Raw genomic sequence first — 14,586 nt, forward strand, 5'->3', positions numbered from 1 at the left:
TACGTGAAGTAAATGGGCCTTAGAAAAAGTGTAAAATGTAGAGGTGCTACGTGACACACTGAGATCGCCGCTCATGCGGGCACTGGCGGGCTGCATATCATGGGCACTGGCGGGGCTGCTGGGCACTGGTGAGGATGCATTGATCTCTTGTATCATGTCTGCAGTCTCTGACCATCTCCAGTATCATTTCTGCAGTCTCTGACCATCTTCTGTATCATATCTGTTAGAGGTGCATGGAATGGAAATTTTGCTAATACTATTAGCAATGTGTTTAAGTAAGAGATTGCAGACATGATACAAGAGATGGTTAGAGACTGCAGACTGCATTTTTCTTGCACTAAAGGTGCCAATAATGGGAAAACAAATTCATATTAATTTAAATTGATATTAATTAAAAAGTTGAATATAATACAATTTTATATATAAAAAATATAAGTATTAAAAACTGTCATTTTCGGTTTCGGATTTCGGCCTAGTGCGTCCTTCATTTTCGGTATCCGTTTCGGCACCAAAATTTCCATTCGATGCACCCCTATTAAAATGCATATAAGAGCCCCGGAAGGCTTTGCCCCCTTAATGACCAGGTAATTTTTTGCGATACGGCACCGCGTTGCTTTAACTGACAACTGCGTGTTCGTGCAACGCTGTACCCAAACAAAACTGACGTCCTTTTTTACCCACAAATAGAGCTATCTTTTGGTGGTATTTGATCGCCTCTGCAGTTATTTTTTGCGCTATAAATAAAAAAAAAAAAACACACTTCTGTAATAATACATATCCAAAAAAAAAAAAAGTATACGTCATTTTAGACCGGTGTATATCAGTCTACATATTTTTAGTTGAAAAAAAGTCGCAATAGGAGTTTGATTGGTTTGCTCTAAAGTTATCACGTCTACAAACTATGGGATAGATTTAGGGACTTTTATCTATTTGTTTTTTTTTTTTTGTTTGTTTGTTTTTTCCTGGACTGCGACATTGCGACGGACAAATCTGGCCCCAAATGACACATTTTGGGGACTAATGACATTATTACATAGATCAGTGCTATAAAAATGCACTGATCAATGTATAAATGACACTGGCAGGGAAGGGGTTAACACTAGGGGGCGATTAAGGGATTAAGTGTGTTCCCTGGGTGTGTTCTAACTGTAGGGGGGGAACGGCTCCCTGGAACACGACAGATCACTGGGAACAGTAGATCTGTCATGTCATTGGGCAGAATGGGGAATCTCCTTAGCGCGCGGGAGTAGGCCCGCGGACATCCTCCTTGCATGGACCGACGTAAAGGTACGTCAGTTCGCGCAGGAGAGCCAACCCGCTGCAGTATATCTGCGTGAGCTGGTCAGCAAGTGGTTAAAGTGTTGATCCGGTTCATGTATAGCTATAGTCTCTTTGCAGTGCCATGTCTGTTCATTTCTTAAATAGTTCTCATGGAATGACTTTAAGACCCCTTTCAAACTGAGGCGCTTTGCAGGCGTTATAGCGTTAAAAATAGTGCCCGCAAAGCTCCCTGAAACAGCAGCTCCATTCACACTGGAGCAGGGCATCAGAAAAAGTCCTACCAGCAGTTTCCTGCAAAAATGGGACAATGGGGAACCCATGCGATCATGAAGGAACCGAACCACCTGAGTCCAGAACCCCTGTATGGATGGACATATCCAGAGTAGATGATAGAAGGAGGTGTTGGGATGGCTACAGCTGGGGTAGTTAGGGTTATGCCCAGATCTATATTTAGAGATGCGGTAGGCCGCCAGGTACGATCTATGAAGAATGTATAGGTGGGTGAGGCGGTCAGAGAGCTTAGGAGATACGGCTTTACAGTTAGCGAGAGCCTCCTCCCAATCCTGGTCCGACACAGCTCCCAGGTCAGATTCCCAACAAGATTTCAGCTGGCGGGCGGAGGTGGTAGCTGCGGGCATCATGAGGTAACTGTGTAGATTTGAGAAATTCGTTTTTTGGGGTCCTTACCCAGGACAATGTCCACCAGTAGTGGGACTTGGAGAGTTGGGATGGAGTTCCTAAACTGTGTGTTGAGTGCATGCCGAAGTTGAAGGTAGCGAAATAACATATGGTTGGGTAAGGCAAATTTGTCTTTGAAGGTTTGGAAAGACTTAACCGTCCCACCAGCTACAACTTGCGACAGGTATATGATACCCTTATAAACCCACATTTCATGGTCAGGAATAGAGGTTAGTTTGGGCATTTGTGGGTTGTCCCAGAGGGGAAGGTGCTTCTCCAAGGTGCATGGCAAGTTGCCAGATCTTAGTGGTGGAATAACATATGTTTCCTGTCACTGGTTCGAGATGGGCCATGGGGTTCGCAGAACAGGATCTGGAAGGGATGGGTCAGTGGGCCAGGGGCTTGTGAGCAGACTAGTGAGGAATAACGTTCTTTCAGATTGATTAAAATAGAAGAAATGAGAGAGTTGGGATGCTATGTAGTAGAGAGAAAATGGGATTAACTAGGAGAGATGACAGATCGCTGTCCCTACTTTGTAGGAACACACAATCTATCTTCTCTGACAGCACAGGGATTTGCGCACGCCGGCCACACATATCGGGTCCCCTGCTGGCTCTCCTGAGCAAAGCCATATTCATGGGATTTCGCCCAGGAGAGCCATTCTGATGCAGTATATCTGGGTTAAAGGGATACGTTTTTCTTGAGCTTTTCTTGCGCTAAAGGTGATAATAATTGCCGACAATGAATTCATATTAATTTAAATGAATAAAAAATTTGAATATAATAATACAATTATATATAAATATATTTTTTAAAAACTGCCATTTTCCGTTTTCAACCTTGTGCATCCTACATCTTTGGTTTTCGGCACCAAAATTTCCATTTGGTGCACCTCTAGTTTTATGTTACTTCCTGTTAAACTGGTCTATAAACTTTCAGTGCCATACATAATTTAAAATGATTTTGTTCAAATTTTACACTTTTTTTTTTTTTTTAACACCATCTGAACTTTAGTGTCAGGATGACGACCCATTTCTGCCCACTGTTTTTCCCTATAAACACTCACCGCATGTTTCTCTTGTGTTCATTGAAGGATTCATTGAGACTCCCTATAGACGTTCTGAAATGGTTAGCTGATCTACAATATAGAATTCCCCCCCACCTTTCTGCAAGGTCATCCAGTCAGGCTCTAGTCAATGTCACAGCGGTGACCTACGTAAACCATCAAGGGGGTACTAGAAGTCTGATGCCCCCCTGATGATCTAGGTGGAAATTCATTTTTTACATCTCTGCTGTTCAGATCCGTGGCAAGGACAATTGACAGACAGACTTCTAAGCCACCAATGTCTAGACCCAGGGGAGTGGTCTCTGCACCTAAGATATTCCAGAATCCCTTTCAAATGTGGGGGAAACTAGATGTGGACATCCTCCTTTCCAGGTTCATAAATAAGCTAAGCAGATTGTAGCCAAAACAAGGGATCCACTTGGCTTTGCAGTAGATACCCTGGTGATTCCTTGGACTCCAGGCTTATTTACACCTTCCCTCAGATTTCAAAGCACTCCCTCGACTGCTATGCAAGATTGAATAAGAAAGGTTTCTGATGATCCTCAGTGCTCCAGACTGGCTCAAAAAGACATGACTGGCTTTATCTGCATGGTTGTTGAAAACCAGGTCCTGAAGGATAGGGTTATCTTTGACTATTTATTGCCACCTTACCTGCAGGAGAAAACGGTTCCTCCCCTTAATCTTCTGTGTTCACTCCTTTGTTGCATAAAACCTGGAGCCTCTCACAGTAGGGTAGGGGTTATAATGTGTTGTATGGGCGGCCTTTGCTAAACATTTTTATGCCACTACCTGACGGTAGCCTGCATATAACCCATAATCTATGGATATACGTCCTGTGCTGTTCTCGCAATGCAAAGAGTTTACAGACAAGTCATAGTTGCCATATTTTATTTTGGGTTTTTTTACGCCTTTGAAATGGTTATAAATGCTAGTTATTTTTTGCTTTAATGCATTATCTGCATTAAGGTAAAAAAAAAAAAATGCTTCCATTACCTTTTTTCTTCCCCTATACCCAAATACTGTGGTGAATGTTCACTTCTGCTTACTCTTTCGATCTGCTCCCCTTCCATCGGGGTTCTAGAGGCAGACCCACAGTGCAGTGGTGCAATTGATTGCTGCTGTTATCAACTTACTGAGAGGAGATAGTAGGGGCACGGCTTGGCAGGCGCTGTTTGTCTATGGATATATACTTCATTGCCCAGTAGCTTGCTTGCACGGGTGCCTAAAGAGCCAGCTTCCCAAGTAGAAATCCACGTGAGAACAAAAGGGGCGATTATGGAAAAAAAAAAAAAAAAAATTGTCCTGTAAATGTCAAGGGGATGAAACCGCAAGACGGTCAGGGCTTCTGTGCCTGTACTAGGCTGATGTAGTTTGCCCGACCATTTGCTACTTCTAGCTACAACTGCCATTCTTCAAACATTGGTTGAATTTTAGTGAATGTATCTGCAGCATTATTAAGTAGTTTCCTTGTTAAAATGTCTTTCAGCGGACACCCCACCTCCAGCTTATATGCCTCCTGAAGATCAGATGACCCAGGACAACTCTCAACAAATGGAAACAAACATGATGGTGCCTCCCATCCCTCAAGAAATAAACCGAGCAGGTACTTTATCCCAGTTTGAGTACCTAGACTCATGTATACCCTTTTTTTTTTTTTTTTTTTTTTTTTTTTTTTTTTTTTTCTTTCTAACAGGGTGGAGTTTTACTAGGGTTTGTAAAACTTTGTACCAAGTTTGTATGGAGAAGTTTTTTCAATGCAAAATTTACCTAATCCCTTTAAAAGGAGAAAGCTGGGGGAAAAAGTTGGCTCTCCTTAATTCTGAAAGGGGCTGGGTAAGCCTTTTAATCCAGGCTCTGACAGACCCTTAAGCTTACTGTTAAAAAGTCATGTAATAAGCTGCATGTTTCGGACTATGTACAGCCACCCTTCCCCGACATCTGAACAGAAGAATTTCTGAAATGTATCCACTTGCCTTAAATAACCAGAGGAAATGTCTCACGTTTTTCATGTGAAGTTTTGTCGTTCTGAGTTTTCTGCTGACACAGGAACTTTGCATCCTTTTTTAAATACGAAAATGGGGCTATAAAACACTGTCATATTGACATACTTCAGTTGCTGCTTGAATGCAAGCATTGTTGTCACGGGACAGTCAGCCTTTGCCCTACCTTTTTGCTTAAAGTGAAACTTAATAGATGGCTTTGACACCTGTTATCTTTATTTTAACGTTGCACTTTTAGAGTTGTCTGTTTTCATTTTCTGTTTTAAGAACCCGTTATGTAGTTCCCGTGGGAACAATTTTCTCTTGGCCCGAAAGTTGTTCCTACTTCCCTTTCTTCACTTCACTACTCAACACCCAGCATTGCATGACAGGTCATGTGCTTAGGTACCGAACTGTAGAAAGCTGTCAGTATTATGCACAGAGGTGCTCCACTGAATCATAACTTAAAGCCAAACTCCAGGAGTTATGAAAAAAAAACTACCTTTTGCTGTGCATTGCAAGACTTAAATGTTTATGTCTAGGGAGTACAGTACAGTCATGATTACTGTACACCCTTGCTCCATCAGATCTGGCATTCATAGAAACATAGAAAAGTGGCATCAGAAAAAGACTAGTAAAGTAATCCAAGTCTGCCCATTTTTGTTTTTTGTGGTTTTAATTTTTTTGTTTTTGGGGTTTTTTTCCTTTTAACTTTATGATCTGACTATAGATCTGTGTTTCTCCCAAGCATGTTTGAAGCCATTTACTGTTAGTTTAATCCAAGCATCAACTTCCCTTTTAGTAAAATACTTTCTAAGATTAATTTTGAACTTTCCTCCAGTTTGAGGCCATGCCCCATGTTCTTGATTTTGGTTTCATATTGAAAAACTGCCTTCCTCAACCTTATTCACCCCCTTGATGTATTTAAAGGTTTCAATCATATCTCCCCTTCCTTTCTTTCCTCCAGACTGTACATATATTAAGTTCCTGAAGTTGCTCTAGGTATGTTTTATCCCCCGAACTTTTCACAATTTTTGTTAGCCATCTCTGGATGGATAACGATCTCCTCCTCCTTCCCAATGTTCAGGTTTGTGGGTGGAGCCTTGGCATCACTTAGAAAACGAGAAGATTATAGATGTTGTAGTGGTTGACACTTAGAGCAGACTAGGAAGGACCCTACCTAAAGCCCAGTTTTATGCCATTTACTTATTCGGGCACACCAAACCATAACCCCTGGAGGCAGGGGCAATGCAACAATAAATTTCTTCAAATTCCTAGTCTGGTTGATTCTATAACCGCCTAAGGACAGTAAAGAACATTTTTGTACAAAGACCAGTATTGCCAGTTAGGCATGCTCTCAATGTGTCCTAACAAACTGCTTTTTATGCATTACGTTGAGTTGGTCCGCCATTGGATTAAACCTAAAGTGGAAAAACTTACCTGAAGTTAATTTTCCTCTGGCATGCAGAGCCTGGTTTTGCACATCTCTGAATTCTCACTACAATATCAGTGTGAATAGTGAGATGGACTGTCACAATGATAGGCCAGTAGCAAGGCTTGAGTTCTAAAAGATGCTGGGGCTAGCTTAGTTTTCTGTCCTGCACATAAGAATGCTTTCCCCAAGTGTATCTAAAGTGTTTTTCTTCGGTTTTTAGTTCAAATGTTAGCCTTCATTAATCTTTCATGCATGTCCCAGGGTATATTGCTAAGCATACTCCATAAGTGATAAACGTGCATCCCTACATGACCATGCACTCCTGCATGACCCCTTTTGCATAACCTTTACTGCATACAGTGCTGTGAAAAAGTTTTTGCCCATTTTGTGTGGTGGCTTTGTTTTTTTTTTTGTTTTTTTTGTTTTTTTTTGCAAATTTGTTGCACCTAAATGATTCAGATAATCAAACAAATTTTAATTTCACATAGATAACCCAAGTAAATCCAAAATGCAACTTTTTAAATGATTTTGTTTAAGGGAAAAAACTGTCCAAATCTGCCTAACCCTATACGAAAAATTGCCTGGCCATACACTGTTAGAAAATTGTTTGCAATAAACAGTCGGATTCCTAAAGATTTGGGGTTACATTTTGTTCACTGTTTTCGATCAATTTCAGCACAAAAATCTGACATGTTCGTCTTTTTTTTTTTTTCATTCCGAGAATCAAAATTGGCCCACTAGCGTGCCATGGTGACCTTGCGCTTGGGTTTTGTCAAGCCCTGGTGTATACAATTGTGACACAAGTCATATTGTAATTGAATGTTATTAAAAATTACGTTTCCTTTTCAATCTGCAGCTCTGTAATGTTCTGTAAAATGCAATATGGCTACCTGGAGGCATTCTGTGCACAGATGGTGTACAGAACACCCCCCTGAAATTTAATTTCCTGCTTGTGTGATTGGCTCACTGATTTTTCCCACAAGTTTGCACTAAGACACAAATCAGATTTTTGGCAGCCACTGCAACAAAAATATCATATTTTGTATTTTATTTTTTAAAGCTGTGTATTTAAATAAAAATACATAATTTGCCATGCCATGTACTAGGAACTATTTAATGGGACAATAGCGGATTAAAATGTGGTGGTTTATTTATTTATTTTTTATGTCTGATATAAAACCTTTTTGAAACCTACGACTATTCGTAGTGGGTTTTTTTTTTCCCCCAGAAATTTTTTTTGGTTAGTACACAACCAAAAGAGCCCAGTTTTCCCAGATAAAATATGTGTGCATCAGTAACTATAATCAATGTAAACATTGCACTGATCAGTAAGTAGTATATAGATTTCAGAAGCCGTAATTTAAAGTATAGCTAAAGACAAAACTTTTTTTTCTTTTTTTTTTTTTTTTTTTTTTTTTTTTTTTTTTTTTTTTTTGGGGGGGGGGGTCAGTCTATTTGTTTTGTTTACTGTTTTATCCTCTAAAGAATATACCAAATTTTGTGTTCTCCCCAAAAAAGTAATAGAAGGGAAATCTTCCAATGGGGACACAAGTTCTGGTGATCTGGAAGTACCCTAGAGATTCCCCTAATTTGCAGGGATTTACTCTCACTTCCAGTTTGGCTATGGGGTGAGGGGAAATATCCATAATGGGGCACAAATGATGGGGAAAAAAATTGGACAGGTTAGAACTCTCCCTTGTTCGATCCAAAATGAAGAAAAAATTTTGCCTATAGTTCTACTGTAATGTCACTTAATCATGATGTGATTATGTAATTGTTGCCACTAGTTCATTTGAATAAGAACATGCTGTCTCTTTTCAAATAATTTTGAATTTCTTTGCATGTAGGTTGAATTACAAGCTTGCATTTATTCAGAAAATATAATGGTTTGGGGCCATTTGCAGTAATTTTTGTATGTTTTCAAATTATATTATATATTTTTTTTTTTTTTTTTTTGTCTATGCAATCTTGTGAAAAAAAATTATATAAAAAAATTAAAAATAAAAAAAATTAAATAAAATGGCTAAACACCTATGATATATTGCAGCTTATTAGTATTTCAATGTGGTGGCTGCATTAGTTTTCAGGCTATGTACTTTTAGCAAGCACAGAAACACACCCATTGTTCTGCCAGAAATTCAACATCCAGTTCACGTCCTGAGCTAAACTGAAATCTCTAACAAGGTTATTGGCCTTCCCAACTAGATAATGTAGGCTACAGAGTACCTCCCCTATGTAATGGAAAAGAGGAGGTGATCTGTAGTCCTGTCCTAGGGCGACAACACCGCTCCTCCATAAATCGGTCACAGAGAAGTGAGTGTTATCCTCAGGATAGGAAGGATGCAAATGACAAGATCAACAAAGCAAAAGAAGCCTAAAAATAGAAAACCAGTGTGGACATCACATCTAATGGCCCGTACACCTGATCCGAAAATCAGACGAAAAATACTGCTTTTGACGCGATCATACAATAATCAGATCTTTAGTACAGAGATTTCAAGAGCCGATCACGACAAAAGCGATATGATCGGACAAACATGAAAAATTTTTATGTAAGATACTAGATCGTACTATTTTCCGATTTAATCAGTACAGTTGCCGTCCGAAAAAACAATACAAAAACAATACAAATACACTACAACACATGACATCACTTCCGAATCTTTTTTTTTTTTTTTTTTTTATTCTGTCGTACGAGAATGTTTGTAACTTTAGTAAACTGTTCAGTTTATACAAGTTTATATACAAATATCATGCAAATAAAACCAAAAAACGGACGATCTGTCGTCCGATTTTCGGGTCGTGTGTATTGGGCATAAGGATTGGTAAGCTGCAATCTATTCTTTCCTCTTAGGCTAGATGTGCTTTAATTTTTGACAAAGGATCCCCAGAGTTGGGTGTTCTGGGTTATCTGAAGAGACAGCACAGTAGCTGCCTGGAAGCACACAAATTGAGTAAGTTCACCTCTCCCTCTCGGCAATCATCTGGGACACATCTCAGGTCCCAGATGATTGACCGGCCTGTCGCAGCGCAGCTCGCATGCGCAGTGTGTGCCTGGCTGTGAAGCCACAACCAGGTGCCCACAGTGCCTGCACCGCAGAGAGGAGGGGGAGATGAGCGGGGCTTCGTTCCCCTGCATCGCTGGACCCTGGGATCGAGCGATGTTCGATTTTATTATAAGTCAGCAGCTGCAGTATTTGTAGCTACTGACTGTTAATCTTTTTTTTTTTTTTAAGTCGGAACTCTGCTTTAATGTTAGGAACTTCATTTATTGACTATGGTTCAATTTAGGGCTCAACTAGCTATTTTCATTATGAATTAGTTTGGCCGATTTTTGTTTCATTTAATCAGATAAAAACATAATAAAAAATGTGGTGTATCATTGAGTTAATATGTAAAGTTTGAAAGATTTTTTATTCTTGAATATCTATATTCAGTGGTTAATATAAGCAACCACTTATATGGTTAAGGAACAAAATGCTTAATCCACAGAATAGAAGAAATATACACTCACTGGCCACTTTATTAGGTACACCTTGCTGGTACTGGGTTGGACCCCCTTTTGCCTTTAAGTGGTTTGTAAACCTTCGGGTTTTTATTTTTTCTTTTATATTAAAATAAACGTGTATACTCACCTGATCTGTGCAATGGTTTTGCACAGAGCAGCCCCGATCCTCCTCTTTGGCAGGTGCCCCCATGGAAAGCTGCTTTCCATGGGGGCACCTGTGCACGCTGGCTCCTGAGTCCCGCTGCTGCATCTATTGACACAGACAGCAGGACTTGGCCCTGCTACCGTGTCAAAGCATTTGATTGACAGCAGCAGGCACCTATGACTCAATATTTTCTCTTTTCTTTAAGCGTCTTGCAGGACAGCCCATGAGACCTAGGGCTCCTCCTACCAGGACAGGAAACATGTTACCCCCCCACCAGATAAAAGGGCGGTCCTCCAGCCTCTATGTCCGTATTTAGTGTTTCCTCCGGATGGGGGGGGTAACATGTTTCCTGGAACTGGTTCCCCTAGGTCTCATGAGCATGGCTCCTGTGGCGTTTTTGGGGTGGTATTCCTACCACCTTGTCCCAGAGCAGCACATCCACCAGGGGAGTAGTTCTGTGGCTGCTGTCCCTGCTTCTCAGTGCATGTGGAATGACAGCACCGCGGTGTACGTTGGAGCTCTGGTCCGTTAAACAGCATGGCTGAAGTGTGCAGGGGAAGAGGGGAAGCCGCACGCATGAAGAGGCGGAACTTATGCGTTCCAAGCTGGCCCACAGGAGGTATCCGGCGGGATCACTTCCGGGGGACGTCTGACGTCATCAGCGGGCACTGGAGACATTCGTTCCTGTCTCTAAAAATGTCGCGAACAGGGACGCTGGGAGGCTGGTGTTTAAAACTGTGAAACCCAGCAGAGGATGCGAACCACTACAAGGGCAGGATGGACTCCTCTGCGACACGTGCACAGGCAGCGGAAGCAGTCCTTAACACCAGCACCTCACAGGTAAGCCTGAAGTGTATTTTACTTGCACATCCTGTGAGTGTTCTTCCCCTTGTAACCAGTAGGGATTAGGTAAAGGGGGTCCATTTTCCTATCCTCCTGCACGGGGTGCTATAAAGTGTATGTGGCATAAAATTTATTGGGATCATTTGTTCTCTTGCAGGCCAAGACTCAGGACAAGGCCCAAGCGCAGCCACCAAAAAGGAAATGTGCGGTTTTCGGAACCAAATTGAGCTTCTCATGGAGCCAAGCAGTTTGCCGCATCTATATAGACAGCCTAGTTTATAATGACCCGGTAGTCTCATGTCAGAAAATGCTGAGTTCTGTTAGAGATGAGCTTACGTCCACGTTTAGCCCGTTTAAGAGTCTAATTGACAAAATTCAGGTTCACTCTGAGGGTCCATCTCTGTTAGGACTTCGGCCGGTCCTAGTGCTCCTTATCAGAGTGCAGAGAGTGAAGACTCTGAGACTGAAGCTGGATCTGCCCAGTCTTCTCCGGAAGAATCAGGGTCAGATACAGGGCCCTGGGATAAAGAATCCGCAAGGGGCTCCAGATACAAGTTATCATTGGAAGATATGGATGACTTATTAAAGGCCATCTATACGACACTTGATCTAGAAGAGAAGGTACAATTGTCTAAACATGACCTTATGTACAGAAGGGTTTACATAAGAAAAAGGCTAGAGTTTTTCCCGCGCATAGTTCCCTTCTTGATACTGTCAAGCTGGAGTGGGAAAATCCAGAGAGAAAACCTCTCTAAAAGAAGGTTTCTGTTTGAAGAGGACACTGCACAGCCATGGAACAAAAATCTTAAGTTAGGCGCACCTCTTTCAAAAGTTTCTAAAAACTCGGACCTAGCGTTTGATGATATGGGCACACTTACGGATCCGATGGATAGAAGAGGTGATACTCTTCACAGAGCCATTAGGAATCTTAAACCAGCTCTGGCCTCCACGTGTGTAGCCAGAAATTTAGAAGTGTGGTTAACACAAATACAAACACACTTGGCAGGTACCTCTAGAGAGCAGATTCTGAAATCTTTCCCTCTTTCGTGCAATTGGGTTTTTGGCTGATTCGTCCGAAGAATCGGTAAGAATGACAGCTAGGACCTCGGCCTTAGTAAATTCGGCCAGAAGAAGCCTATGACTTAAAACCTGGTCAGGCGACACTGCCTCAAAATTGCGCCTATGTGGTCTTCCCTTAACAGGCTTTCATCTTTCTTCCCAGGTCTGCAAGAGGCGCTGGAATGCACAGCCGTTAGAAAAAATGCCTTTCCAGAGAATAAGAAAAAGTCGACAGCCAGAAACATTTTTCGTGGCCAAAGTAGGCAGCAAGGTCCAAGAGATAGGTAATTGGGGAGGGTGGAGATGTGGGGGTAGTTGCCAAGGCTGAACCGTACACAGACACCCAAAGAAATTGAATGGACTTTCTCTGTACAGATATAACAAGATTAATTTGATAAAGTACAAATTTTATTCTGTAACAGTGTACAAACAGTATATTAAAAGAAGGGGAATGTATACAAAACAAACTATAAAATATGATATACACCACACAAAACTAACTAATAGGTTTCCTCTGTACAGTTTCTGTTAAGGTGGGGTATAAATATTCCTCTACCGGTTTTGTGGTGTAACCCCTTCTTCAGGAGGATGGGAGGTTTATGGGAGAACAATATATTAAAGGAAGAACAATGCAGGGAGAAACAAACAATTGCAAGGCATGACAATAAGTAAAAGTGCAATTAGATCTGCTCACCCAAATGGACAGGACATGGCTAACATTGTTACAGAATAAAATTTGTATTTTATCAAATTAATCTTGTTATATCAGTACCGAGAAAGTCCATTCAATTTCTTTGGGTGTCTGTGTATGGGTCAGCCTTGGCAACTGCCCCCACATCTCCACCCTCCCCAATTACATATGTTAATCTGGATGATGGTACTTCTTTACTGTAGTTAATTGAATGATATGTGAGGCTCTACTCAACATTTGTCCTAGAGATGGGGACAATAGGCCCAAAAAAATTGGACAGGGCACAAGGGCAGAGGTAGAGGGGGCATCTTGTTTAACCCTCCTCAACAACCCTCCAAGCCACAGTGACTCGTTTCTCCCTGTGTGAGGAAGGTTGAAGGCTTTTCTCCCACAATGGGCAGCAGTCACCTCAAGTCTATTCATTCTGGACCTAGTGACCAATTGGTACAGGCTGGAATTTTCTTGCCAGCCACCGGAGCGATTATTGGTCACCTTACCTCCTCAGGATCGGGTAAAGGGCCCTGGGTCTCCAAATTGGAAACTTGATGGATCAAAAGGTCCTGATCCCGGTCAGATCAGGGCAAAGGATTTTATTCCCATATATTTGTCATCAGAAAGCCGCCAGGAAAATATCGGCTTATCCTGAACCTCCGGTCTCCTAAACTGGTCGATCAGGTACAAGCACTTTCATATAGAGACGGTGTTTTCAATCAAAAACCTGCTTTACCCAAACTGCTTAATGGCCACTTTGGATTTGAACGATGCCTATCTGCACATCCGTATCCCAGCCTTCCAAAGATTTTTTGAGACTAGCGGTCAAGATGGGAACAGAGATTCTGCACTTTCAATTTCAACCCCTCCCCTTCTGTCTGTCCTCAGCCCCACGCATTTTTACAAAGGTGTTGGGAGAGGCTCTGGCTCCGCTAAGGTTAAAGGCAATAACTATTTTCCCTTACCTAAACTACCTCCTAGTGGTGGCGTAGTCATACCAAAAGTTGTTCGCGGATCTCCAGACTCTACAGGACTTCCTTCCTTCAATCTCTAGGCTGGTTAATAAACAAAGAGAAGTCTTCCTGGATTCCGGCCTAGAAAGTTACCTATCTGGGGTACAAATTTTGCTCAGTAGACCAAAACGTTTTTCTCCCACAGGAAAAGGTCTAAAAAATGATGCAAACAATGTCAGCCTTATAGACCAATCAGTCGGTCTCGCCAAGAGGTTTCAAGAGCAGTAGATCTGATCACCTTTTGCTTTCCTGCAGTGCCATGGGCAAGATTTCATCAACGCCCATTACAGCTGTTTCTTCTAAGGAACAGGGACGGAGACGCAAGTTCCCTGGAATCAAGGGTCTTGTTACCCTCCAGGGTAAAAAAAAAAGCCGGTGGAGGACACACCTGCTCCTAACAAGAGGTCTACCATGGTCCATTCCTATATCCCAGAGGATCACAACGGCTGTGAGTTCCTGGGGATAGGGAGCCCACCTCAGCAACACAATGGCACAGGAGAAGCAAGAGGTTCATCGAATCAGAGAGAGCTTCTAGTGGTTCAGAGAGCCTTGCAGGTATTTCATACGGAAATCGGGGGTCACACTCTCCAGATTCTAACTGACAATATCTCTACAGTTGCATACCTCAACAAACGGGGGTACGAGGAGTCCGGATACTTCAATCTGTCGCCCAGGATATTTTATCATTGTCAGAAGGAAATCTAGCCTCAGTTACAGCAGTACACCTGAAGGGGACAAAACTGTCTGGCAGATTCTCAGCCGCTACCGGGTATGTCGAGACAGTTGGTCCCTTCATATCAAAATCTTTTCGGTTCTCCCCAACAAATGGGGATGTCCCGAAGCGGACCTGTTCGCAGATCAGTACAATCACAAGACAGAGAAGTTCTTTTCTCTGAA

The 14,586-nt window shown here is 41.9% G+C and overlaps 1 protein-coding gene across 1 annotated transcript in view; it reads left to right on the top strand.

The window, feature by feature from the left end:
• SMAD1 (SMAD family member 1) overlaps nucleotides 1-14,586 on the top strand; it is a 147,555-nt gene that overhangs the window by 119,189 nt on the left and 13,780 nt on the right. The window contains exon 4 of the mRNA XM_073604552.1: nucleotides 4,512-4,628. Coding sequence (XP_073460653.1) covers nucleotides 4,512-4,628 — 117 coding nt within the window. The remainder of the gene's footprint in view (nucleotides 1-4,511; nucleotides 4,629-14,586) is intronic.

Source organism: Aquarana catesbeiana, linkage group LG01, assembly GCF_042186555.1.
Source record: "Aquarana catesbeiana isolate 2022-GZ linkage group LG01, ASM4218655v1, whole genome shotgun sequence".
Classification (NCBI taxonomy): Eukaryota; Metazoa; Chordata; class Amphibia; order Anura; family Ranidae; genus Aquarana; species Aquarana catesbeiana.